Raw genomic sequence first — 27,563 nt, forward strand, 5'->3', positions numbered from 1 at the left:
TTTTCAAATCTATTTGGAGTATCCCGAAAATCCTCTAATTTATTTAATAAAATATTGTATATAGGAATCACATATGACAGTATTGGGTATGTTTCCCCACAAATTTGCTTTGTTGCTTTAGCAAAATACTAAAAAATAAAAATTTTTAATAAAACTATAAAAATATATAATTATATATATAATATTAAAATTTAACTTTCAATAGCTCTTCTATTTCTAACAAATTAATCCATTCATCTTCATTAATTGTAAAAGGACGAAGATTTGAATCACTGTTACTTAATATATTAAGAGGCTAAAAATAAAATTATAATTGTTTTTAATAAATTAATTAAAATAAAAATTAATAAAATAACAAACTTACTTCCTTAAGTTTTCTTGCCCTTATAAGCATATCATACGTAGAATTCCATCTAGTGCGAACATCTAGTATGACATTTAGATTTGGAACATTTGCAACTTTACATTGAGCTTTGAATTTATCTACTTGTTGGGGTGATGCTTTTATTTTTTTAATAAGAGTACGAAGCTAAAAGGCAATACAATTTTTAATAGATTTATTAATTAAATTTTAATAATAACAATATAATAAAATTATTTACCTTAACTATCAAACTACCAACTTCTTCATTTGATGATTCATCATTATCTGTGGCTTTAAAAGTAGTAAGGACTTGCCGTGCTCGCTAGATTGATTAGTATTGCCAAGCAACGAACGTGCTTATCATCACTATCATAATAGATATATCTTTGAGAAAGATCAGATTCAACAGCTTTGAGAAATGTAATATTGTTGCTGACATTATCAGTCATTACCCCAAGAATCTATATAATTTTTTTTTTAATTTTTATTAAAATTATTTTACTATTTATAAAAAAAAACTAATCTTTGATTCAATATTAAAATTTTTTAAGCTTTTTAAAAAAGCATCTTTGATATTGGCATCTGAGTGCAGCCCTTCAAGTTTAATAAAATCTAAAAGGAAACTTTTTAATTTCCAATTTTCTGTAACCCAATGAGCTGTTATCCCTAAAAAAGAAAAATTATTTGATGAAGTCCATGCATCGATTGTAAAAGAAATTTTACTAGATGTATTCTACAAAAATTAAAATAATAATTAGTAAAATTCAAATAAAATTATTATTAAAAAACATTAATATATATAACCTGTAAATTAGAAGCAACTTTTTTTTGACTATCATTAAAAGATGTCATAATATAATTTTTGATTGTATCAGCAGATGGAATGAATGCATCTTTATGTAAAAGAAAAATCATATTACAAAAATCTTCAGATTCAATACAAGTAAAAGGAAGGTCATTTTTTACAATCCATCGAATAATAAATTTTTTAAAAGTTTCTTTACTATATACCTAAATATGAATATTAATAAAATACATAAGTTTATAAATTTAAAAATTAAAATATTCATATTTAATGCACAAAATTATAACCTATAAACTAAATAAAAAGAAATAAACATTATACTTACAATTACTTCAGAATTATTAATAGATTCACGTATTGTAAGTTATTTTTTTCCTTTTTCTTTCATTAATTTATGTTTACTTTTAATATGACTAGCCATTCCTGACGTACTTCCTTTATTGCAAGCAATTAAAATCTTACAATGCTTGCATTTTGCCTTCTTCACAGTTTTATCATATGTAAAGTGCTCCTACATCTAACTACATTTCTTCATATTAGTTTTTTCTTGTTCTTACTACGCTCAATATTTTTTTCGATCTGCTGCTCCTCAATTTCGTCATCATCAACTTGATTTTCTTCAGTCTCGTACTCAGCCTCTTCCTCATTCTCATACTTAGCCTCTTCCTTAGCCTCATACTCAACCTCTTCCTCAGCTTCTTCTTCCCCCGCCACCTTATATTCCGCCTCTTTCTCGCTTTTTGTCGCATTTTCTCGATTTTCTTGCTCAGGAATCATTATTATAATTAAAATTATTATTATTATAGAGAAATTAGTATATAATTAATATTAGAGAAATGTAAAAAAAACGAAAAAATGTAAAAAAAGATTAAAATTGATAAGATCGATCTGCAAAAATTTGGTAATTAAATCAATTCCGTAATATTGTAGATTGCGCAATTTTGCAATCATGTGATTTGTGCAAAAAGAACGATACTAACGTTCTTAATTTAAAAAAAATTAATATTGTTAAAGAAAAGAAAAGAAAAAATGTCGTACTTTAACGTTTTTTAATAAGAAAAAAAATCAATTAGTTAAAAAACGCCAAGTGCGACGTTTTTAAACTAAAAAATAAAAAAAAAATTTAAAAATGTCGCACTTTGACATTTTTTATTAAAAAATAAATTAAATTAGTTAAAAAACGTCAAGTGCGACGTTTTTAAACAAAAAATATTTTTTTTTTCATTTTTTTAATAAAAAATAAATTAAGTTAAAAACGTCAAGTGCGACGTTTTTAAACTAAAAAAAAATATTTTTTTTTCGTTTTTTTTAATAAAAAATAAATTAAGTTAAAAACGTCAAGTGCGATGTTTTTAAATTAAAAAATAAAAATAAAAATTTTTTATTAAAAACGTCACACTTTGACATTTTTTTAATAAAAAATAAATTAAATTAGTTAAAACATCAAGTGCGATGTTTTTAAACTAAAAAATAAAAAAAAAAATTTTTTATTAAAAACGTCACACTTTAACGTTTTTTAATAAAAAATAAATTAAATTAGTTAAAAAATGTCAAGTGCGACGTTTTTAAACTAAAATCAAAAAATGTAATTTTTTATTAAAAATAATAGCATTTTGCATTTTTTAATAAAAATAGTTAAAAAAGTCAATTTTAGCGTTTTTTAACCAAAACATTTTTTTTAATCAGCGTAGCAAAGTTTAAAAAAGCATTTTAATTAATTAACGTCAAGTGCAGCGTTTTTTAACCAAAACATTTTTTTTTAATCAAAAAGCGCTAACCAAGTTTGACATTTTTAATTAATTAACGTCAAGTTTGACGCTTTTATTTTTTATGATTTTTGCCGCAATACTACAGTCATCCTTATCAGTATGATTGGAGCCCGGGGCCTAGTTGCGAAACTTTTTTTTACCAAATTGCCAAATAAAAAATGTTGCGCAACATTTTTTTTTTACTAATAAATGTTTCGCAAAATTCAGTAAATCGGTTTGGTAAATTTACCAAAACTGATCGATAAATCTACCATAACTAAACGGTAAAGTTTACCAAACTGATCGGTAAAATCTATCAGACTGATCGGTAAAATCTACTGAACTGATCGGTAAAATCTACCGAACTGATCGGTAAAATTTACCAAAACTTACTGAAAGTTTCAGTTCAGTAAATCGGTTCAGTAAATCGCAAAACTGATACTGAAACTGAAGTTACCAAAACCAATCAGTAAATTTACCAAAAAGTTTGGTTCGGTAAATCAGAATACCGAAATCGTTCTGATACCAAAACTGATCAGTACGGTTTGGTACGTAGTTACCAAAACTGATCGAAGCCCTATGGATAATGTTAACTTTGATTCTACTAACTATACATGCCACCCAAATTATTTTGGACTGCTATAATTATAAGTAAAATCCCAAATTCAATTATGGCATCCCAAATTATTTTGGCACTTTACATAGTAAATTATATATAAACTGAATGAATTATGGCATCCCAAATTATAATTATGGCATCCCAAAATAATTTGGGCAGCATGTATACTACTAACTCTATTTTCAATAATCTAAATCTTTTCCACTAAGAACGGAATAGACATTAGATAAGCTAATTTTTAGCTGTTTATAAAAAACAGGTAAAAAAAAAAATTCTTAATTTTCACTCTAGATTTGGGAGTGCATAGAGGAGGACGGACAGTATACAACAAAATTATTCTTCTGTACAAGAAAGACAACATTATTTTCTAAGATCCCAATCACTATAGCAACCCCACCAGACAATCTTCACTATTTGTACACGATTAATCTAAGCTTCCCAAAGAAGAAAAGAACAAAAAAAAAATTGCAAAAGATATCTAAGTCAGGTGGAGTTGATATCTGTCAATATGGATATCAATGATGGAACATGATCATAGCTAGCAACCATATACAATCAACATTTTCTAAAAAGCAAACCAGAAAAATTTTATCAACCTTGCATTTAATGCATCAATTCTAGCTCTCAACTGGGATGATAGGAAAGAATTGTGTCTGATCTGACAAAAGAATGACAAATACCTTTTTTCTTGGGATTAATGTGGAAATGTGATTCCAAAATTGGAAAAGTGGGAGTTTGGAAACTGCTTGGGGATAAATGCTTGGACCTGTTTATGTTGGTAGAAACCAGATCTCCAAATCAAGTCTTGAACAATAACAGTACACAGCAGAGAAATAAAGGAACCATGCAAAAATTGCAAAGCTATTCAGAATTGGTTGACAGATTAAAGAATAATTGTGAGTTTTATGAATTCCATGGACCTACAGATAATTTGTTAATTGACCAAGAGAATAAGGAATTCTTCGGTAAAAAATATGGTATCACATCTATTCATCCACTGTTTGTAGATCATTCCTGAACTGTTCTGTTTTTAGATGATCGTGGAATCATGTTTATGTGGAGTGAAATGGAATATGGGCATGCGTATTTTGGGAATTAATAAATTGGAAGGTCTTGCGAAATATCTTTACCACCCAGATAAGATATGTGTTGTTATTACCTAAAGTGGAACTTACACATCGTGTAATGGAAAGTTGGAAAATGAAAAGTTGGAAAAGAAAAAATTGGCTGAGAAAAATAGGAAAAAAAGGTTGGCAGAGGAAAATAGGTTGGTGGAGGAAAATATGGGCGTTTCACATGTTTTGCCATTGATCATTCTGACTGGTGTGATCAATGATTTTAGAATCATATTATTCGAAGTTATTCTGGTTGGTTATTATTATTATCATGCCTTTATTTTTTTACATTGTCTCAGAATTTTTTTCTGAACATTATTGTAAATAGAGAGTTTCTGTATATGTGAGATGTGCTTTGCGATTTTATTATACTAAATAACAATATTAAAAATAAATTAGCATGTTTTCACTAAAAAAACCTTACATTTTTATTTCTCAATATACAGTTACAAAAAGCCCGATATGAGGGAAAAACTTTATTCAATGCTTTGTATGCTTAAATAATAAAATCGCATCACAGCCATTTCTAAGAAAAAATAAAAATCATGTGACCACATGAAAAAAATTCATCAAGAAAATCAAGAAAACTTTTCATTAATGCGGAAAATAAAAGATTCGGGACTTTTGCTATGCTAATGCTCTATCCTATTTATCCGTTCTGCTAAGAAATTTGCGTGAAAGCCATCACAGAAAAATGCAAAAAAAAAAAGTAGGTACCAGATTTCCGGGACCACGCAGTCTACGGAAAAATGCCAAGAAAAATTTTTATTAATACATGCAAAAATAAATACAAAGCTCGGGACGTAGCTGTAGTACATTTTATTTTTTGATAAATTTTTTGATCCTAGCCCTCTTGCTTCTACACTAACATAATCCTTCAGCAACCCGACAATATCCTTTTTACGTTGCTTCGAAGTAATTCATGAAATGTCACTCCGTACTCGTGGTCACAATACCATAGATGTAATCAAAATAGTCGTTTCTAAATGCCTGATCCACAGTCCGTTTCATTTATTTGTCTGAAATGCACTCTCAAGTTGCCAGATTCTAAGAGATAAAATACATCATCCTTTAGTTTTCTTCCTCCGGCCATTTCAAAGCCAATAGACTGAGAAGGTGAACAGTACTTGGGCATATCCAATCTTAATATTGCGTGGTTTCCCTTCAGCAACACATAGGAGGTCTTCCAAACTTTTGATCACGTAGTCTCGGCCTGTTGAATCTTCACCAAAAACGTCTTTTTGTAAAACTATGAATATATCTTGGGAGGTGAGATTTTTAGCTATAGCGATAGATGCATGTAATATAGCTGAAATAAATTCACAACGCATCGCCTTGTTAGCATCGGTCATGGTCTTTACGTTCGAAAGTTTAAGATAATGTCCTCCGTACAGTGTTCAAACGCCTTACCAGAAGACTGCAGAGAAAAAATAAGGTTAATATACCTATTTAGTCAGGTTTGAAAATTAATTAATTACCTACCAGGAGTAAATTGCTTGATGCTTGTTATGACTTCCCCATTCACTTTATTTTTATGCAACATTTCCTTTAAGTCATCAAGAGTTTTAAGCGAGGAATAATTTCATAATTTCTGACTAAGGCTTCGATGAAGTTTACAAGTCTTATTGCCGGCCCTCCTTTCATTCCATAACGCTCAAGCTTTTCTTCTGTTAAGAAAATCACGATATGCAACTTTCGAATTTTAATATCACCTTCATGGAGTCCCCTCTGTATCAAAATCCTTAACAACGTCCAACATTGTTCGAGAAGAAACTTCTGTTATTGATCTTGGAGAAGAAGGTGTAGAGGCTTGTGAAGACATGGTTTTATATATGTGTGTTTGTAACTGCAATTACAGGTAAAGCTAGTTTATGAATATAAAAGTATCCGAAGTAAAGAGATTTTTTTGTATCAGCCCCCTTTTTGCAATAACGTGATCACAAAATTCTGCGTTGTCGATCCTATTCATCTGTTCGCTACCTAAAAAATCTTTTACTTAAACAAATCATCGCTTATTTTTTATTTTACATAGCTTTTTTAAAAAATTTAATAAAAAACTTTACTTTGAATTTTTAAACGTGTATTCTTATTCCATTTAAAGTCTTCAAAAAAATTTCTTTTCGAAAAATAGCTTTTTATTAATTAAAGTATTCGATTCTAAGTCACGTGACATGGCCTAGCCATTTGAGTAAAGTGCGACGGAAAAAAATATAATTTTCCCTCTTTCTTTCTCCTCTCTCTATTGACCCTCTCTCTATTTCTCCCTCTCTCTCTCTCTCTTAGCGGATTTCAACTTCTGTTGCTTCTTAAAATCTCCAGAAAGTAAGTTCATCAATTTTGATCTATTTGACTATTTCTATTTCCGTGTACGTGTATGGACAGAACAATTTGATTGGTTTTATCGGTTTTATCTATCAATCAATCTGAAAAGACTCAATTTAAACCATGATTAAATTTACTAAATCCTCGATATATTTTATTCCTTTTATTTCATTTAAAAAAAAAAAAATCATTTTATTTCATTTATCAAACATGGCTTCTTACAATGAGATTGTTCTTGAAATATCTGAGGCCGTAAAGATTATTGACTTTAGGGAAGAGTTCATGAAACAAAACGCTACTAAGTTATTGTTCCCAACTGTGACGAAGAGCTGTATAATAAAATTGCGAACTCAAATCCGCACATTAAATTAAATCTTTTTCGGGGTAAATTGGTGATAATTCCAGTACTGGAAGAAACTGGTATGTAACTTTCTAAACCACTATTTGCAATTGAAGGTGTCATGTTAAAGCAACTAAAAAAATAAATTATGATAATTAAGATTTAACTAAAATTATAATCATAATATTTAGAAAAATTTTCTCACAACATTTCCAGATTTCTTCTTATTGTATAGAATTAATTGTTATTATTATTACTATTAAGTTAGTATTAGTTAATCAATTTAAGATTATAGTAAAAAAAAAAATCACAAATATTATTTAGATGAAAGGGAAGCAGAAATTGTTAGGCAGGTTACCAATTGGCGTATTGTTAATAGACATCTTGTTGGACATTATGGCGGACCTTCGGTATATCACACAATCCTTTTTATGTTAATAGTATTATTTTTTTAAATTATTTTTTGTTGATTATAGGGAGCCTATATAGTTCCTAATGGTGCCGGTGGAACCAACATCTTAGGTCCTGATGCATCTATTGTCCTCATCCAGAGGTTTAATATGATCAAATATAAAACAGTTTGCATGTTTTTGCATCATCTATTCGATTTTTATTTATTCCTTAAATTTATTATTGTAGGTGGAATCATTACAAAGTCATCTTACCCACTTTGCCACCTGAAAACCCAAATTTCCACGGGTCGCTCCAAATTTTATGGTAGAATTACGATCTGATAGTGACTCATCTTTAGGCGTGCATGAGAAAATGATGGATTGGATGAAAGGAGGGGTTGATGTAAATAGCTAGATCAATTTCTGGTGGCTATTTTGCTAATCTGCTGATTAAATATTATCAACATTTATCTAGGAGGGAATGTTAGTTGATCCTTTCACGAGTATGGTAAAAGTCTACACCAGAGATGCAATAACAAATACAATCTATTGCCATGAACATCATAATTGCAATCGAACTACCAATATTGCTTCGCGAGTTCTTCTCGGCTTTGTGTTGAGCCTGTACGATATTTTTTAATAGGGATCCTTTTTTCTCTTTTTAAGTTGTGCTTAGTTGAAAATTTTTTTTTCAATAAGCGAATTATATTTTTTACCCGGCCAATGGCGTTTTGTCATCTAATCTAATAAAGCACAACTAAGCACAAAGCACGAAATTTTCGATATTGGTGTCGCGTTTTTTCTGTTTATTATTTTTTTTAAAAATTTTTTTTGTGAGCTTCTAGAAACTTTTAAAATTGAAACCAAATAGTGACCACATCAAAAATTTATGGTCATGATTTAGTTTTATATAATCTCGATTTAATTTCAAAAGTCGCCTTATTGAATATTAAGGCTATCACCACCTGACTTGATCGAATCATGCAAAATTAGTTACCAAAATTGCAACAAAATCATAAAAATGTACTATTGAAATTATATCAAATCGTAAAATTGTATTCTAATTTGTAGAGTATTCTTAAATAATTTTTCAGATTATCAAAACAATATTTGAGAATATTTGATTTGAACTTGTAAATCAAAAAAAAATGGCAAAACCTTTGTACTTTAGACAACTGTATAATGTTGGTTTATTTTATTTCAGAGCTTCAATAGAAGTATTAATTGAGACAAATTCATTAAGGCAGGCTTTTTGATAGTATTATATCTTGTGGTTACAATATTGTAGAATGATCAGGGTTTTATTGGGTGATAATCCAAAGAGTATGATGTGATTTAAACAAAAAGTTTGTATTGGTGTGATCTTGATTCTGGCCGGAATTAGCATAATTTAGCTAGAATTAACTTCAAATTCACTATCCGTAATCCGTATATATAGTATTGGCGTATTGCAGATAAAAATTTATATGATTATCTTTTTTCACAATAAAATATCATAGTTTTTATGCAAGCAAATGATTGTAATATAAAAATTTCAAATATTCATTATTTTTGTTACGCGTTAAATATATCATTAATTTAAAAAAGATTTACAAACATCTTTTAGGATTAATTAATTACTAAGCCTCAATTTTCGAACAAACAAATAATAGAATTACAATTCAAACTTGAATTTAATAATTAAGAAATTAAAATTATATAATCAAATACTGTATTATTTAATTTGTTTGCAAAAAAAAAAGGGGATAAACAGCTGGTTTGAGTACAAGTATGTAGGATTTATTTTAAAACACGTTACATCATTAACCAAGTTCTCTACAGTCATCGCGGATTTTTAGAATTTTTAGAATCTTTACAAAGAATTTGAGAATACAAAAAGAATAAAATCTAACACAATCATTGATTAAAGAACAATGAAAAATGAAAATTCGTGGCTTAGATATTTTACATCATTTTAGTGGCTTAGAATCTAAAAATTTCTTAATCAAGTGCTGATTAATAAATATTGTTATCATTGGATCATTGGACATCACCTTGGGCACCTTCACATCCATCGAGACATTAAAAGTAAGATATGTTAATGGTATGTTTAAGGTACACATTTATGATTACGCGTCATTTATCCAATTAATCACGTGATAAGGGATAACGTAAGAAAGGTAGAATACAAGATCCAAAATTCGAATAAAAATAAAAAATCAATAAAACCATAAATGCACGGGTTATTATTTTTAAACATATGATAACAAATTTATAAATTACAAATAAATAGAGCGACCATAATAAATATTTTGTCATGTGAATAAAAATACAACACGTTTACGATTTTTTTATTTCTTATGTACAGTAGATTTATTTACTTAGTCAAATCTCCAAATAATAAAACTGAAACATTTTTTAATATAGACCCCCCTGATTTCTCCAATTACTATTGTTATATATCTTTATTAGAGAAGAACTCATGGAAATTCTTAGAAGGGAATTTACTTTAAAAGAAAATATGTAAGGGACTCTTGCATATACATAATAATAATAATAATATACTAAATTACTAATAATCATTATTATTATTTTACTATAAATAAATTTGAATATACCCGAAACTCATCGTTACGATATGTTTACGATATCGTTGTACAGTAAGAAAGATATTCTCTAATAAAAACTTAATAATCTACAGTAATTCAATAAATTTCGATATTCATTTTAATAAATTTTTACCTTTTAACGTTAAATTTCAATTAAGATTCGCGAAGCGGATAACCGAATATACTGTATTTAATGTATGACAAAAAGACTAGTTGCTATTCCGGAAGTTTTTAGTACGAAGTAACGAGCCAAAAGATTTTAGTGATACGATAATTTAAACAATGCGCCATTATCCTTTAAAATAAAATATGCGACACACTAAACTTAAAGGGTCGTTATTTATTCTATAAATAATTTAAAAATACACATGTAAATGTTACATATGCAAGGATTTATGCAATTATGCATTCTTTTTTAGTCTAATTTTCTTTTTAGTCAAAATCAATCTTACTTTGGATTGATTACGGTATAATCTCCATTTTTTCTAATATTTTTTTTTACTTGTTAGAGTTTAGTTTTGATTTATTTCGTAATCTATGAAACGATTCTTTTTTTATTTTTTTTTCTTTGTTTCGCCATGTTTCTTTGTTAGATTTACATAACGGAGATCATTTTTTTAATTAACAAGAAAGATTTTATATTGATTAATATAGATTAATATAGTTTAATATAGTTTAATATAGTTTAATATAGTTTAATATAGTTTAATAGTTTAATATAGATTATATACCAATTTTATATTAACATTAAATATGTTTCATATTTAATGATTTATAATCTCAATGATAAATTAATAATGCATTGATTGAACTAGTATTTTTTAATCTATCAAAAATTTTACTATTTTATAATGAAAAAAAAAAAAATAAAAAGAATATATTTATAGTCAATTGTACAATTGTACCACATAACATTTTAAAGTAGCACGATACTAATAAATAACGTAATATTAAAACTGGAATGATACAAAACAAATAAAATAACCAAATATGATTGGTTTTAATTTTTCAATCCAAAAAGTAGTGATACGGAAATACGGAACTCTTTAAAGTTAATTTTGAACTCTATTTCTTTAGAAAATGAAGAATTCGGAACCAATACTATTAAGATTTTTTTTTTTTTGATCTACTAATCAATTAAAACGAAACATCGACATACTATCAGTATTTCATTAGGGGGTGTGGATTTGTGGATTTCCATTTTTGTCAAATATTTCGAAGGGGAACGCGAACGAAAAAAAAACATAACACTAAATTTGACACTCTCTAAGTTGTTCGTAAGCTATTGTTCGTAAGTTGATCGTATGTTGGCCGTAATAATTTTACAGCAAACATGGGGACCAGTACTGAAGTATATGTGCGTCAAAAATTACGTTACATAAAAAAACAAATTGTAACGCAATATTAGATGTTTGCAGTAAATAAAACGTGCAACAGCATACGCGAAATAACGTTAAAAAAAAAGGCTTATCAGATATTTTCGAATTAGATCGGTTAATTTGGTTAGGTCCAACTTAGGTATAATTAATAAATTTGTGTAATCATACTTACCAGAAGGATAAATTTTTTGGCCTAATATTTAATTATTTTACCGTTTGTGCTTCATTGTTCCAAAAGGAAAAGACAATCGAAAAAAAATGAAAGGTAAAAATCGTAAAATCAAAAAATATTAATTTTTTATTTTTTTATCCGAACAGATGAATAGAAATGTTATTTTATATTATATTATAAGATGGTTTCGCTGCATTTCTGTTTTATTTTCGTTGTGTTACTTTAGGTACATAACATTTTTGACATCTCACAACTCACAAAAATTAAGGAGTAAAAAAAAAAACTGAAACTATAAAAATCAGAATGAAACAATGGTATAATAATATTAAATAACGCGTTAAAAAAAACAATCTACTGTCTATCTTAATGTTGAAAATAATTAAAATAATTCGAATTTATTTAATTTTCGATTGGAATTAGAAAGAACGGGTAAATCATTTAAATATGATAAATATGATAAATAACGATACGACGATGTAATAGGTATTACAAGTAATAGATAACATATAATGGTTACTCAATATTTTACAATGACTTTGATATATCGTACAAAATTCAACTATAATCGTTATCATTATTATATTGATATATATGTACGGATTGTACAGATGATATATACTGTAATATATATATATATATATGTATATATGTATATGTATATATATGTGTATATATTATATATGTATATATGTGTATTATATTATATGTATATATATGTGTATATATTATATGTATAGATGTATAATCTTCTCTTTGAATGTCCAATTATATATATATGTATATATTTCTTGAAACATTTTTTATTATAATTTACGTATATATCAGAATCCAGGACCCCTCCATAAATTTATTATTAACAGGTTTTTTTTTCCCACCCATAAAGGAAAAATGTATTTGTTATCTATACATGTATATATAAATAAATATATTTAAAAAAGATTTAGAGTTATTGACTAAAAAGATTTTTTTATTTATGTTTCAATATTCTATTTTTACAATCATCCTTTTTTATATATATTTTTCATTTAGGAATTTGGTAAGGAATATCTTTGAATATCTTTACCAAAAGAAGTTCTATGAACATTATTTGTAGTACAGTATTTATTATTATTTGTACGTTTATCAGTTATTTATTTACTCCAAAAAAAAAAAAAAAGTTATTTCCTCGAGAATTTTAATTTTTATATAAATTGTAGATTTTGTTCGTTTTTTGTACGTACACTTTTTTTTTTTTTAAAAAAAAAATTGATAAAAAATTCCTTTTGTATAAAAAAAAAACTTTAAAAAAAAAGGTGACAAAAAGGTGACAAAAATAAAGCGATAAAGAGATAACACAAAACGTTTTTTAAATATTTTTGTACGTCAGCTTTTTAGAGAAAGCAGGGTGTATGCTTTTATTTCATTTTAAGGTGTGAAAGAAACACAAGATTTTCTACATATCTACATATGAAGGTCCCCCTTAACTACTATTATTATTACTGTTACTAGACATATTTTTTTTTTCTTTTCTCTCTCTCACTTTTTTTTTACTAGAATATTATATTAAACGATATTATATTAAACGGTAGACTCAAGAAAAAACCATGACGAGTAGTAATATTATTGATAACACGGGTAATAGCATTAATAATAACTTTAACGATAATAATAATAATAATAGTAATAATAACAATATAAATAATAACGACATATATTCTAATACTAATATAAATTCAACATCATCCTCTCATTCATCATATTCCAATCCTAATTCCAATCCTAATTCCAATCTTAATTCCAATCTTAATTCCGATCCTAACTCCAATCCTAATTCCAATCTTAATTCCGATCCTAATTTCAATCCTAATTCTAATCCTACTAATTCCGATCCTTCCGATTCAAATCAATATTCTTTATACAATTTATTAAATTATTTTGCATTCGGTCCTTCCACTACATCTTTAAATTCTACTTTTACTTCCACTTCCACTTCCACTTTAAATACTTTAACACACAATAATAATAATAATAATAATAATAATAATAATAATATCATTACATTAGATTTACCTAAAATACCCGAACGATCTTTAACTACATCAAATTATACTGCTATAACGACCATGTCTCCTACTCAGATTTCTTCTAATGGTGGATCTACAACTTTATCAACTTTACATCAAAGATGTAGTGATTTTATAATTGAAATGGAACCTTTTTATTATTATCATCCTTCATCATCTTCCACTATTAATAATAACAATATTAATAATGTTAATCAAAATACTACTGCTACTTCTTTAATGACAACAAATTCTTCTTTAAATACATCTAATAATTTACCTCATCGTTCTTTAATAAATAATTTAACAAATCAAGTTAAATCATCATCATCATCTTCTTCTTCTTCTTCTTCTTTCAATAATAATAATCATCCAAATACTTCTACAAGAAATTCTGTTTCAACTCCACGTCATTCAATTGCTTCACGTCCTTCTTTTTCTAATTATTATCATTCTTCCCCAATTTCTTCACCTTCTTCTACTTCATCATTTTCATTTTCATCATCTTTATCATCACATTCAAATAATACTTCTATTACTTCAATAAGTGATGGTCAATCTTTATCTTTAACTGTAACAAAAAGGATAAAAGATTTAGAAGATCATATAATTTATCAATCTGATAATTTACGATCAATAATTTGGGAAAGGGATAATTTAAAAAGTACAAATTTATCATTGGAAAATAATTTATTAAATTTAAAAAAAAAATTATCTAATCAATCAATTCAATTAGATAATATTAATAAAGAAAAAAATTTAATGAAAAATGATTTACAAAAATTTAAAAAATTACAATTATTATTAAATAATACTATAAAAGAAAAAGATGATTTACGTGGTAATTATAATTTATTAGAAATTCATTCATCAGAATTAAAAGATCAATTAAATAATTTATTTAATGAAAATAATATTTTAAAAGATCAATTCAAAAATTCAAAAAATGAGAATAAAAATTTAAAAGATGAAAATATTCAATTAAATTTAAAAAATGATAATTTAACAATTAATATTAATAGATTACAAGATGAATTAAATTATCTTAATAAAATAAGAGATAATTTACAAAAAGAAAATTTAAATTTTAAAATTAAATATGATCAATTATTAAAAGATGATAATAATAATAATAATAATTATAAAGATGATAGAGAATCTACAAGTGAAAAAAGTTTATTAAGTGAATTTATACCAAGTAGTGGTGAAGAAATTGATCATAATGATGATGATGATGATAATGATGATGATAATTGGGATAAAAAGAGCGTAAATAGTTTAAATAGTTTAAATAGTGTTAATACTATTACTAAAAATTTTGATCCTACTTTAAATGAAAAAAATATTATTATTAAAAAATTAAATTTAGAATTAAATTCTATAAAAGAAGATAGAAATAATTTAAAATTTAATTTTGATAATTTAAAACATGAATTACAAATTATAAAAAATAATAGGGATGAATCAACAAAGAATGAAAATACTTTAAAAGAGGAATTACAATCTATAATAAAGAATAGGGATGAATTAAGGGATGAATTAACAAAATTATCAAATAATCGGAATACGTTACAAGTTGAATTACAACAAGAATTAACGAATCAGAGTACGTTACAAGTTGAATTACAAAATATATTAAAGAATAAGGATGAATTACAACATGAATTAACGAATGTTACAAATAATAAGAATATGTTACAACAAGAATTACAAAATATAATTAAAAATAGGGATGAATTACGCGAAGAATTAAAAAATCTAAAAAAGAATGAATGTACGTTACAAGATGAATTACAAAATATAATTAAAAGTAGGGATGAATTACGTGGTGAATTAACAAGTGTAACAAAGAATCAAAATACGTTACAAGATGAATTAAAAAATCTAAAAAAGAATGAATGCACGTTACAAGATGAATTGTCTAATGTAACAAATAATCAGAATACGTTACAAGATGAATTACAAAATTTATTAAAGAATAGGGATGAATTACAAGATGAATTAACTAATGTAACAAAGAATCATAGTACGTTACAAGTTGAATTACAAAATATAATTAAAAATAGGGATGAATTACGTGATGAATTATCTAATGTAACAAAGAATGAAAATATGTTACAACAAGAATTACAAAATCTAACAATGAATAATGAAGATTTACAAGAAAAATTAACGGAATTAAGAAATGATTATAATTCAAAAAAGAAAGAATTAAATGATGTCATCTCTCATCGTGATGAATTATCTTCTGATAAAAGTTTTTCAACTTCAAAAATTCTTCAATTACAAGTTGATTTGGATTCTTCCCGACAAAATTTTAATTCAAAATGTCAAGAATTGGATAATTCAAGACAAGAATTAAATATTATTCAACAAGAATTAAATTCATCAAAAAATGAAATCATTTCTTTAAAACAAGATTTGGAATCTTCTAAAAGTGAATTAAATTCTACTCAACAACAATTAAATTCTACTCGACAACAATCAAATTCTTTACAAGATGATCTTAACGGTTTACAAAATATACAAGAAAAATATAATATATTAAAATCTCAACATAATGAATTATTACAACGAAATAATGATCTTATGGTAGAATTAGAAAAATCTCAAATAATGTCCAATAATTTATCAAAATCACGAGATGAATATAAGCATCAAACTGAACAACAAATCATAAAATTAAAAGAAGAAAAAGAAAAGATTATTAGAGATAAAAATGTGATTGAAGTAGAAAATGATTTGTTAAAATCACAAAAAGTTTTATTACAAGAATCATTAAATAAGTTGAATAATGAAGAAAAAGTAATTAATCATCAAGAATTACAAAAAGATCGAAATATTGATATCAAAGAATCAAAAGATATTGTTAATAGAGAAGTTATACGATCGGATCCACCTCCTATACAAAGAAGATCTTCTAAACGCACTTCAACTATAATAAAAAGTTATGGATCACAAGATTCCTTAAAGAATTTAGGTCAAGAATCTGCCAGTATAGTACAAGCAACTTTAGTTAAAGTAGAACATCGTCCACAACAGGTTATTATAAATGGTACATCCCAATCTCATCAAATATCGCATAATACTTCTTCTTCAATTCGTCCTGTCACTTCAGTATCTTCAATTAATACTATAATTCAACAACAACAACAAAAAAGACGTACTAATTATCCTGACGAAACAACCATACCAATGAGTGGAAATAATGTTGTACCTACTTCTTCTACTTCTCGTAGACGCGTAATTTCTACGTCAGGAAGTCAATCTTCCGTGATTAATAAAACTTCTAAAAGGTTATCATCAATCTATTCAACTAATGAAGAAATAAATGACGATTCTGGTGTTTACCTTCCAAAGATTGTTTCTCCTGTTCCCACTAGACCAACAACTTATTTAATTACTTCTAATAAAGGAAATGATGGTGGTGATCAATATACTTACGATGAACCGAGTCATTTTGTTCATAATTCTCGTAGTTCGGAATCTATTCATAATCATAATAATAATAGTACAACTTCATTAAGTAAAAGAACTTCATTGTATAATCCACCATCCCCATCACAAATACCAAAATTAGTTGATGTTAACAAACGATCATCAGGTAATTATAATTCCGCAAAACCGTTACCTTCTATCCCTAAGAATAAATCAGATGAATTAGATTCAAGTGCATCAAGCATAAAAAGCAGACGAAGTATAGTATCATTGAAGGGTAAAAGATTAAGTATCTTGAGTAGTAATAAGAAAGAAGAAGAAGTTCCTCTATGTGATTACTGTGTTCGAAACCCTTGTAAGAAAAAGGCAGTTCTTAAAGGTTATAGTAAATATTGTAGTAACGAATGTAAAAAAATGGCTCAAATTGCAATTGATAGTACAAGGTAAGCATAATTTTGTTGAATATGTTGATTCTTTCTTCTCATAAATAATAATTATTCATTTCTTTTTATTTTAATAGTGATGTATCACAATTTAATGAGCCGAAAACACGGTCATCATATAGTAGTTCTATTCGTAACTCAACAGATTCTTTATCTAAATAATGTGTTACAGTGTTAGCCTATTATATTTTATTTATTGGGTTATTTTTTTTATTTTTGTTATTTTTTTTTCTTGTACATTATTATCATTTTTTTTTTATGTATATATATATAGTATATACAATTTCATATAGTGTTTTATATAAAATATATTGTGTTATAAAATAATAGAAGTTATAGAAGTTATATTTAAATAAATTCTCATTTCTTTACTTTCAAAATTTATTAATGATCTTATGACTGTCGCGTATTTTTGCCAAATTTGCTTGACGTTTGGCAAATATCTCGGATGTAACCATAATCATGCGTGGCCGATCGGCCGATCACACTAAAACTTATAAAAAGTTTGTTCGTTCAACTGTATTTACTTTATAATACGAACTTAAATACGCACTTAAATACACCATGCAAATTACTCTGAAGTGTTTTGTTTTAGGAGAGAATTTAAGTAATTCTTTTAAAGTTAAAATTGATACCGGGGATACAGTTTTAGATCTCAAAAAACTTATTTTTGAGAAAAAAAAGAACGATATTACCAGTAAATATCCTAGCGAACTCAAGTTATGGAAGGTCGACATTGGTAAAGATGACGAAGAGAAACGAAAAATTCTCAGGAATCAAAGTCGATACACGAGCGAACTCGAAGGCACGGAATTATCACCGGACGAAAGTATCTCGAAAAGTTGGCACTCGACCGGCAACAGACAACCTAAAGAAAATAGCATACATGTCATCGTAAGGGGTAAACTTGATTAATTGAAATAAGAAGTTAGGGTAATATTATTATATCCTTGCAGGTGTTGCTATTTTGATAAAGCATTATTTTAGAAATCTTATTTCCTGTCAAAAAATCTTTCGTGACAATAACATTTCTTAATCGATAAACCTTATATCATAATATTTATTTAAAAATACTACGATTTACAAAAAAAAATATCTTTTCCAATGTAATAATTCGCGTTGGTAAAGTTATTATTAAAGAATTTTCTGCTATAATATCCTTTCATTTTTCAAACATGTTCACTATATTTTCGAAATATGTTATCAGAATACAATGATTACAAGAGAAAAAAATATTGTATAATCTAAATGTTAAACCAAACGCATTCGAAGTAATCCTAAAATGCATCTATTTTTTAAATTAATGTTTTATTAATTTAATAGAGATACTTTACAACCTCCAATTCATATGATGTTTATCATGTTACAGCCGACAAAATTTTTCCAGAAGGAAATTCATGTCACAAGTTACTTTTAATAGAGAACGTACACTATTTCTAATCGTTAAAGATCCGAATATAAATGGTTCTCAATAGGCATTGTAGAAGTGAGGGTGCCATAACAGGGCGGACATCCTCATATTATCACATTATTGCCGATCATTTTGCCGATCATCTATTTTAATATTATCACATAAAAAATACCATTTTTTTGCAAATTTAACTATATAAATTTTATTTGTTATCAAAATTCATCCAAAGTCCGAAAATTAATGTTTTCAAATCCAAAAATTAACTAAAACCCAAAAATGGGCTGAATTTTAATAATAATTAGAAAATTAAATTATTTTAATGATATTGTGACAACCAGTGATTAAAATTTAATTTTTGTTAGTTTTTTAGATTCATCTCGTCAAGACAAACATTTTGATAGTAATTTCATAAAATTTTTACACTAAATTGATTGAGAAATTGCATTTTGAAAATTTCTATTTATTATATAGATTATAACAAATATAATTGCAAGTATAAATTTAGCCATAACTTCGATTACCTAAAATTAGGAATGATTACTTCGGCCATTGATTTTAAATCAGTTAAACTATGACCCATAAAAGTTTCAAGTTTCGGCCAAACTTCTGTGACTTCGGCCGAAGCTTTAAAGTCTGATATCACCCAATTTACTATAAGATCGGTAAATGATCGGCAAGGTGATATAAGGATGTCCGCCCTGTTGGGTGCCATATAATTCCTAATCCGGAGGTGGTTAGCTCATGTGATAACTTTGATCATGTGAGAATTTAGGTGTACAATCTTAACGTACACCTGGCGGCCCGAGTTTAGGAGTTATGCATGTGCACGTGCGTTAATTCCAGCCAGTTCCGTACGTTAATATCGTACGTTAAGGAACTCCGAGTGCACATGATCCGGTCGATAATTATACGATCCTTTACATGCGCACACCTTTTTTATCTAAAAAAATTTTTAATTCATGATCCGCGAGTCAACTGCAAAAAACTTAGTGTGAACCTATTCAACACAAACATATTTAATACATAATATTTATGCTTTTTACAATAATTTTTTCACATAATTTTTTTTACTTTTATTTGACATCACGCCAGATTTCCATTTGCCGCAGATCATTTGCTGTTGACTCGTGGATCATGAGTTAACAATAAAATAAGGGTTGTAAAGCGATGTCATCATACTAGAGAAAACTACGAATTTAAACGAAAATGTAAAAACGTTGTACGTCGAAACAATATAATAACAACAGAAAACCCGACGATTAATTATACGACAGAAAACCTGATGATTAATTATACAGATATAACAGAAGCTATATATAATTCTTTAACTTCTTTAAGTAATACTAATGAGCTTTATGAAGGAGAAAATACCGAATTAAGCATGAGTTTTGATATTGAGCTATCAGCATTAGTTAATGTGATTTTAGAAGGGCTGATCTTTAAAAACAACCAACAAACATTTATTGTTAGATAAATAAAGAGATACTTCTGCTTAAAATGGTACTATGTAAAACAAAATATTAAGCCAAATGTCATTTATTTATGTTTAAAAAAAGGGAAAATTTATATCCCGCCCTCCATGATTTCTTTAAACATCACTTTATGGGTGCGAAACCAATAAATATCACCTTATAAAAAAAAATATATTCCGGTGATGCAATAAAATATCACTATTAAAATTATTAAAATTTATACAAGATAATTAATTGCTTACACGTTCCTTAAGTTTGTTATTTTTATGATATCTTTCTTGCATTATGGCCAAGTAAAAGCGTATACGAAGATCGACCATTTGCATTATGATCACTTTTTTCAATTTCAACACTACTTTTGAACCGTTTTCGTGGTGCCAACCTAACGTTCGTTCTTAATTTTGTAGGTCCAGAACACTTTGTAGGTCCAGAACACCAAAGTGCGGGGCTCCGATTTGGCCAAATCTACAGGTAAAGTTTCATATTTTCAAAACTTAATAAAAAAAATGTTTATTTTAATTATTATTTTTTTTTGCAGGGAAATCGGCTCTTTTAGTTTTATTCTTAATGGATTTTGAATGTTTTTAAGTTCATGATGTTCATATTCTTCATTAATTAGTGTATTATTATCTGATTGCTCTTTTTGAATGTTACTATCATCATTTACCAAATTTAATCCTCTTTGTCTTTTTCTCTTATTAATATATTCTTTTAATAGAACTTCCATTTCATTGTCATTAAATTCCAAAGCAAGTAAAGTAGCTTCACAAGCCATTCCCATAACATCCCATATTTTGTTTTTTTATCAATAGCTTTCTTTAAAATTGGAGGAGCACATTTTGGAATAGTGATTTCTTTGCGTAATAGAAGAATATTATCTGAATCAGTATTATCAGTAGTTTCTTTTTCATATGCGAATACTAAATTATTTTCTTGAGATAAGTCCATTCCTAGATAAGAATCTTGATACCATCTTTCTGGGATCATTGAAATATGAAAACCTGCAATTATTGAAGATATCATTACGCGAAAATAATGACAGCAAATGATCCTTTTGAAATTGTAGTTAAACATGAACATAAAAAGGAGAAATTACAATGTAATGAAAAAAGTCTCTTTTCAGGTCGGATATCACAAATTTTCCAGATATCTTTAATATCCTCTTTATGAATTTCATCAATAATTAATTGTAATTTAATTATCTGTACATTATAATTATCTTTTCATGTTCTTCCATTTCCTAAAAAAAAAAGAAATATGATTAATGCATTATGAACTATAACAAATAAAACCTTATCCCTTACCTAATCCTAACCCTAACCCTAATCTGAATTCTTTCCTTAATTCCAACTACTAACTCTAAAATTTACTTACTTGATCTTGAATAAAATCTACTTCAGAAAAAGAAATTATAGTTGTTGAAAATATAAACATCGCGACATTTCTTCTTTAATAATAAACTATATTTATTGTTAAATACTTTTCTAATATCTCAGTTATTGAAGGAAAAAGATTATCTCCTATTGATAATAAAATTGAATTTGTAATTGCAGATTGATATTTATGAAATCTCTTCCATTAAAGTTTTGAAGTAAGCCTTTCAGATAAACTATCAATAAGATGACATAAGGTTGAATTGCTTTTGACTGTTTTTTTAATAATTGCATTCATTCTTTCAACTCATGAATGAAGTAGATTTAATACCAGCTGTAAATATTTTTCACAAGTAACAGTGTGCCTATGATTTCTTTAATAGCCATAGTACTCTAAGAAGATAATCTTTAGTTAATAGGAATTTCTCTAGTAAATCATTCTATTGTGCAATAAATAAAACTTTACACAGATTATTACGACATTTGTAAAAGTTTTTAATAAAGTCACTATAATATTGTTCTAATTTGCCTTTCAAATTTTTTAGTAAATTCTGTCCAATATGGTATATATATACAATGTACATGATAACTATTTGGAAATTGAACAGGTATAGCAGCAGTATAGCAGTGTTCATAGTTGTGTTGGCATTAGTAAAAAATACTAAAGGTTGTTTTTCAGTAGCTTGCAATACACATTATAATATCCATTGGTAAATTTCAAATGTTTTGTCACTAATAATAGCTTGTGCAAGTAATCTTGTATGTCTATTATTATCCACATTAACAAATACATTTAAAGGCATATTATATATATTTGTTTTTGCTGTATTATCATTGATGATAATGTCATGATATTTGATTCAGAGTATAACTTGTTCAGGAATCATCTAAAATAGATGGGTAAGCTAATTATCATTATCAAGTTCAAATTTAACAAAGAACTGAGAATCCTTCTGCTTCTTTTAGATAAGATTGATAAGAAGATCAAATGCATTATTATGCATATTACTACAATCAAGTGACTTGAACTTTTGTATGGCATTTAATAAGTTCGAATCTGAATAATTCATTTTTGAAAATCTTGCTTTTAGAAAATTTCGTTATAAAGTAATTAAAAGATTACCATATTTAATTATTATTTCAATTTCGTTTATCATTTTTTTTGTAAATTCTCTATATTTACTATTGAATTCAAAAGTATTTGGTCTTAATTCATAATTATGTTGATTTGTGAATAAACTAATAGTGATACAAATAGCACGTTCTGAAAAAGTAAAATTTATATGCTAAGAACATTGACATTTTTTGGTTTTAGTATTCTGCTATTTTCCTATTTGCAAAGCAGATTCTGATTTTTTTAATTTAAATTTACCATCAAATTTACATATAAATATCCTTTTTGTAATTAATTGCATAGATCTATTTTTTTTCATATGATATTTAGTTATTGCAAATCTATTACATTGGCCATAATCTTTTAAGAAATCTTTCACTTCTTTTCAGAAAAGAAAAGTTGTATCAAGGCTAATATCCTCATTAGCAATTTTCACTTGTGTTTCATCAGTATCTAGTTGATCTTAAATGTTATCAGGAATTTTATCATTAATATTTTCATCTTCATCTTTACCAATAATAATAACAGGATTATTGAAAATATCATTATCAATAAGAATAGGATGTGAAAAATATGTTATAATGATGTAATAATTCTATAATTAAAGAGAAAATTACAGAAAGATAAAAGTTTTACATGAAGTAAAGATACTTACACAAAAAGAATAAGATTTACAAAAAAAAGGTAAAAAGTTTCATAAAAAGAAAAGTTTATATAGAAAAAAAGGTAAAAAAGAAAAAAAGTTTCATAAAAAGAAAAGTTTCACAAGAAGTAAATAAATAAATCAGTTTATTACATAATCACATCAGTGATTTAATTAGTAATCATTGCCTAATAATAATTTTGTAAGAGAGATAAATTTCACATAGTAATACAATATATTTATTAAAAGCAGTATATAAAACTATCGCACCCTGCAATTTTTATATTTATTCTTAAAAAAATATTTGGCCAAATTTAAAAAGATAATAAATGATAATATTAAAGCACTAAATTATAATACAATGTATTGAAAATAACATTGTATCATGTTTAATGATATGTAGGTATATAAAGTATCAAAATAATTAAAACAAAACTACTTTAAGAAAGTTAATAATTATAATATTAATAATTTATTACTAGTAAAAGAAATACTTTAATAATTTATTATAATAAGTAATAAAATTGCAAATATTTATTTTACTGAAATCATTCAGATTATTTTGATCAAAGTATAATTGTGAAAAATATCATTTAAATTATATGCACAGATCATATATAATCTGGTAACAAATCCAGTTACCATTTTTTATATAATAAATTAATAATACTATTGTTTTAAATTTTTACCAAAATTTTGTCTTTAACTTTATAATTCTGGTTTTGTAATAATTTTTTAGATATATATAGCTTTATTTAAGCTTAATTTTACTTTAAAATATAATATATATACTATAAAAGAAAATTATACATTTAATATTTTTAATATATAAAGTAAATTAAACTTAAAATAAAGCTAGTATTACTGGTCAATTTATCAAATAATCCAACATATACATGATACATCACATACTACTTTATGAGTTTTCAATATTTAATATTGTCTCCAAAAAATGCATTAGTATCATAATATATATTTTCAGTATATATAATATTTAGAAAGATAAAATTATGGAATTAGAATACAAATAAAATTTTCATAAATTTGGATAATTTAAAAAGTTTAAAAATTTTGTTTTATTATTGAATTAACAAAAATTTTTATTGTAAGTTTTCAAAAAAATATTTTTTGTACAAATTTTTATTGAAAGTTCTTCAAAAAAAAATTTTTTTGTACAAAATTTTATTTTTATTACAGTTCTTTAAAAATTTTTGGTCTAATTAGCCGAATTGAATAAAATCTTATTAAATGATCGCTGATTATATTTACAATTTTTATACTAAATTCTGCGGAGATCGGTATATGAGTAAAAAGGTGAATTTTTATTATTGATTAAATTTAATTTTGTATTCTATATTATAAAAATTTGTTTGTATAAACAAAAATTTTGCAAATTTTTATTAAAAATAATAAAATTCTTCACTTTGGTAATATGCATCTTACCCCTATGGCCCTACCATTAATAGCATCATTAGTATTATTAGATTTATTAAGTTTTTTTGTTCAAGCGCAGGAACTTGGATTTTTCTCATTATTAACTTAGTATTGGTATTAGTGTTGGCAAAGAATGACTTTTAAGTATATTTTTGTAAACATCATACATATCATTGCTTATTATAGTATTATTATTTTCTTTAAATATTATTATCTTAAAATTCATTAATAATATAATATCCTTTTCTACAAAGTTATTCAGAAAAATTCCAGGTTTTCCACATTTGGGAAAACCGATTTTCTTAGGGGTGACATGCAGGGGGTTGCACTAATTTGAAAACAGCGATAAGAGTGTAAATGCGCTGTGGAATTAAAAAAAAAAAACATGAATTTTTAACATTGTGCGTATAACAAGTATCATGTGATAAAATTTTATTATCGCTATTTTCAAATTAGTGCGACCCCCTGCATGTCACTCCCTAAAGAAATTGGTTTTCGCAAATGTGGAAGACCTTGAATTTTTCTGAATAACTTTGTAGGAAATGTCCGATTGCTAGTGATTTCTGGAGGAAATCTCAGGAAATTTTCAATCATTCAAATAGTTTGAGTGATAAAACTTTGTGTAACATAAACACTTTTTTATAAGCAAACTACCTTTATAACTGAGAATTTCCCTGATAATTGACCTTTTCCCACATAGTTATTCAGGAAAATTCTGGGTTTTCGCAAATTTTTGGAAATTGATTTCCTTAGGGGTGACACACAGGGGGTCGCACTAATTTGAAAACGGCGATAATGATCTGTGTAACTCTTTAAAAATTCGTTATCTGCTATTAGCAATGGTCATTTTATTATATTTGTTGACATTTAAATTCTAATTACAAAGGGTTTGATATAAAAATTCACTATATCAAAAATTATTGATTATAAGAAATCTATATTGGGGCTTTCTTCATTATAGCAAGTTATTCATTATACAAAAATTCGTTATAGTGAGGGTGAACTGTAGTCTATCTTTTAATTAGTATAGCGTCTACTTGTTTTCAGTACTCGTCTATATCTTAAAATAAAAAATAAAAATATCACTATTTTTTTATCCGAACCCTAACGCTAACGCTATTTTCATCCGAAGCGATATGTCAGAATTTGCATCTACTTCTACGGCAACGGAAGATAAACACGCTCACACGTTAGCCCAGGTTGTCAAAAAGATGGATCAGCGAGAACTTCTCAAATTTTTAAAAGATCGGGATGACATACATCTTAATAGACACGAGTGGGACGGAATTTTTAATAATCAACATATTAGTGGACGTGCCTTTCTCAATCTGACAAAATTAGATTTTTTAAGCATAAGACTGCCATTAGGGCCGGCGGTCGAACTTGCAGACTTCGTTGAGGAACTAAGAGAGAATCATTTTAAAACGTTTTCATCGCGTAACATCTTGGGAGAATTATTGAGAAAGTACAAACTCGATGGTAATAGCATAGAAGCAATTCCTCTGTTTAAACTAGGTAAGACTTTTGTTTATGTATATTATTTATGGACAACACAATTTAATGATGCCTCTTTCTCCTTTAAGCCAGAGTGACCTGTGAGATCCAAGACTCTGACAAGCATTTTGTTAATTGCATGACAGAGATTATGGTTAGGCTTAAAAATTATGGGTCTTTGTTCGTGGACAGTTTAGAATTCATGCGCAATGAATATGTCGCGGCAATACTTCATGCAGCACTCAATATTGCCAGAGTTGACACACAAAAGGAATTCAGCATGAGGTCTCAGTGTGAAATGCTCGGAGAAGAAAGTATTGGGCGAGTTGATTATGCAATCACTATTCATTCTACTTTGATTTCCTTGGAGAAATTTGGAGTTACTGATACTATTATTTTCTTTGTAGGATTCCGAGTACTTGGTTTGTGTTACAGTGGACAACAAACAAAACCAAATTCCCAAGAGTATGGTCCATAACATCCGTCAGCTTGAGAGTTCATTAAAAATGAATAAAAAGGGTAAGGAGGATGGTGACTTTGACTACCTCTTTGGTATAGTCACAACAGGGAGAGATTGGATTTTTTTGTTAAATAGTTCAGACAAGATCTTTCAAGGTAGTAAATTACCATATACCATCGAATTTACTGAAGAAGCTTTGAATGAGGACTCTGAAGAATATCAAACATTGCGTAAAAGTATAAGGAGGGTATTGGGGGTTATTGTAGGTTTGTTGAAGGATAGGGCATGTGCCGATAAGTCTAGTGTGAACAGGAGGGCTAGGGTAAAAGAATACTACACTATATAGGAAAAAAAAATTATCGTGTTATCTCCTGAGATTGAAGGAGAAAATCTCA

General features: G+C 26.8%; 6 protein-coding genes across 6 annotated transcripts; 5 read left to right on the plus strand and 1 right to left on the minus strand.

Moving 5' to 3' along the window:
- Positions 1-4,233: 4,233 nt before the first annotated feature.
- On the plus strand, positions 4,234-4,635 carry OCT59_017947 (uncharacterized protein; the record flags this gene model as incomplete). Its single annotated transcript, XM_025324288.1, has 2 exons — positions 4,234-4,501; positions 4,571-4,635. The coding sequence occupies 2 exons, from the start codon at positions 4,234-4,236 to the stop codon at positions 4,633-4,635; spliced, it is 333 nt and encodes a 110-aa protein (XP_025186902.1).
- Positions 4,636-5,745: 1,110 nt separating this feature from the next.
- Positions 5,746-6,473, minus strand: OCT59_017948 (uncharacterized protein; the record flags this gene model as incomplete). Its single annotated transcript, XM_066148444.1, has 4 exons — positions 5,746-6,006; positions 6,062-6,068; positions 6,134-6,175; positions 6,409-6,473. 4 exons carry the CDS (start codon positions 6,471-6,473, stop codon positions 5,746-5,748), a joined length of 375 nt encoding a protein of 124 aa, XP_066004375.1.
- A 710-nt stretch (positions 6,474-7,183) lies between these two features.
- On the plus strand, positions 7,184-8,034 carry OCT59_017949 (uncharacterized protein; the record flags this gene model as incomplete). The annotated part of the gene is made up of 4 exons (XM_066148445.1): positions 7,184-7,304; positions 7,638-7,723; positions 7,790-7,866; positions 7,953-8,034. 4 exons carry the CDS (start codon positions 7,184-7,186, stop codon positions 8,032-8,034), a joined length of 366 nt encoding a protein of 121 aa, XP_066004376.1.
- A 5,393-nt stretch (positions 8,035-13,427) lies between these two features.
- Positions 13,428-17,929, plus strand: OCT59_017950 (uncharacterized protein; the record flags this gene model as incomplete). Its single annotated transcript, XM_025313592.2, has 2 exons — positions 13,428-17,767; positions 17,845-17,929. The coding sequence occupies 2 exons, from the start codon at positions 13,428-13,430 to the stop codon at positions 17,927-17,929; spliced, it is 4,425 nt and encodes a 1,474-aa protein (XP_025186907.2).
- A 367-nt stretch (positions 17,930-18,296) lies between these two features.
- Positions 18,297-19,042, plus strand: OCT59_017951 (uncharacterized protein). Its single transcript, XM_025313593.2, has one exon. The coding sequence runs from the start codon at positions 18,332-18,334 to the stop codon at positions 18,680-18,682; it is 351 nt and encodes a 116-aa protein (XP_025186908.1). The 5' UTR covers positions 18,297-18,331; the 3' UTR covers positions 18,683-19,042.
- Positions 19,043-26,350: 7,308 nt separating this feature from the next.
- OCT59_017952 (uncharacterized protein) lies at positions 26,351-27,212 on the plus strand (the record flags this gene model as incomplete). The annotated part of the gene is made up of 4 exons (XM_066148446.1): positions 26,351-26,490; positions 26,701-26,729; positions 26,798-27,029; positions 27,116-27,212. 4 exons carry the CDS (start codon positions 26,351-26,353, stop codon positions 27,210-27,212), a joined length of 498 nt encoding a protein of 165 aa, XP_066004377.1.
- Between the last annotated feature and the right edge of the window lie 351 nt (positions 27,213-27,563).

Source organism: Rhizophagus irregularis, chromosome 27, assembly GCF_026210795.1.
Source record: "Rhizophagus irregularis chromosome 27, complete sequence".
NCBI lineage: Eukaryota > Fungi > Glomeromycota > Glomeromycetes > Glomerales > Glomeraceae > Rhizophagus > Rhizophagus irregularis.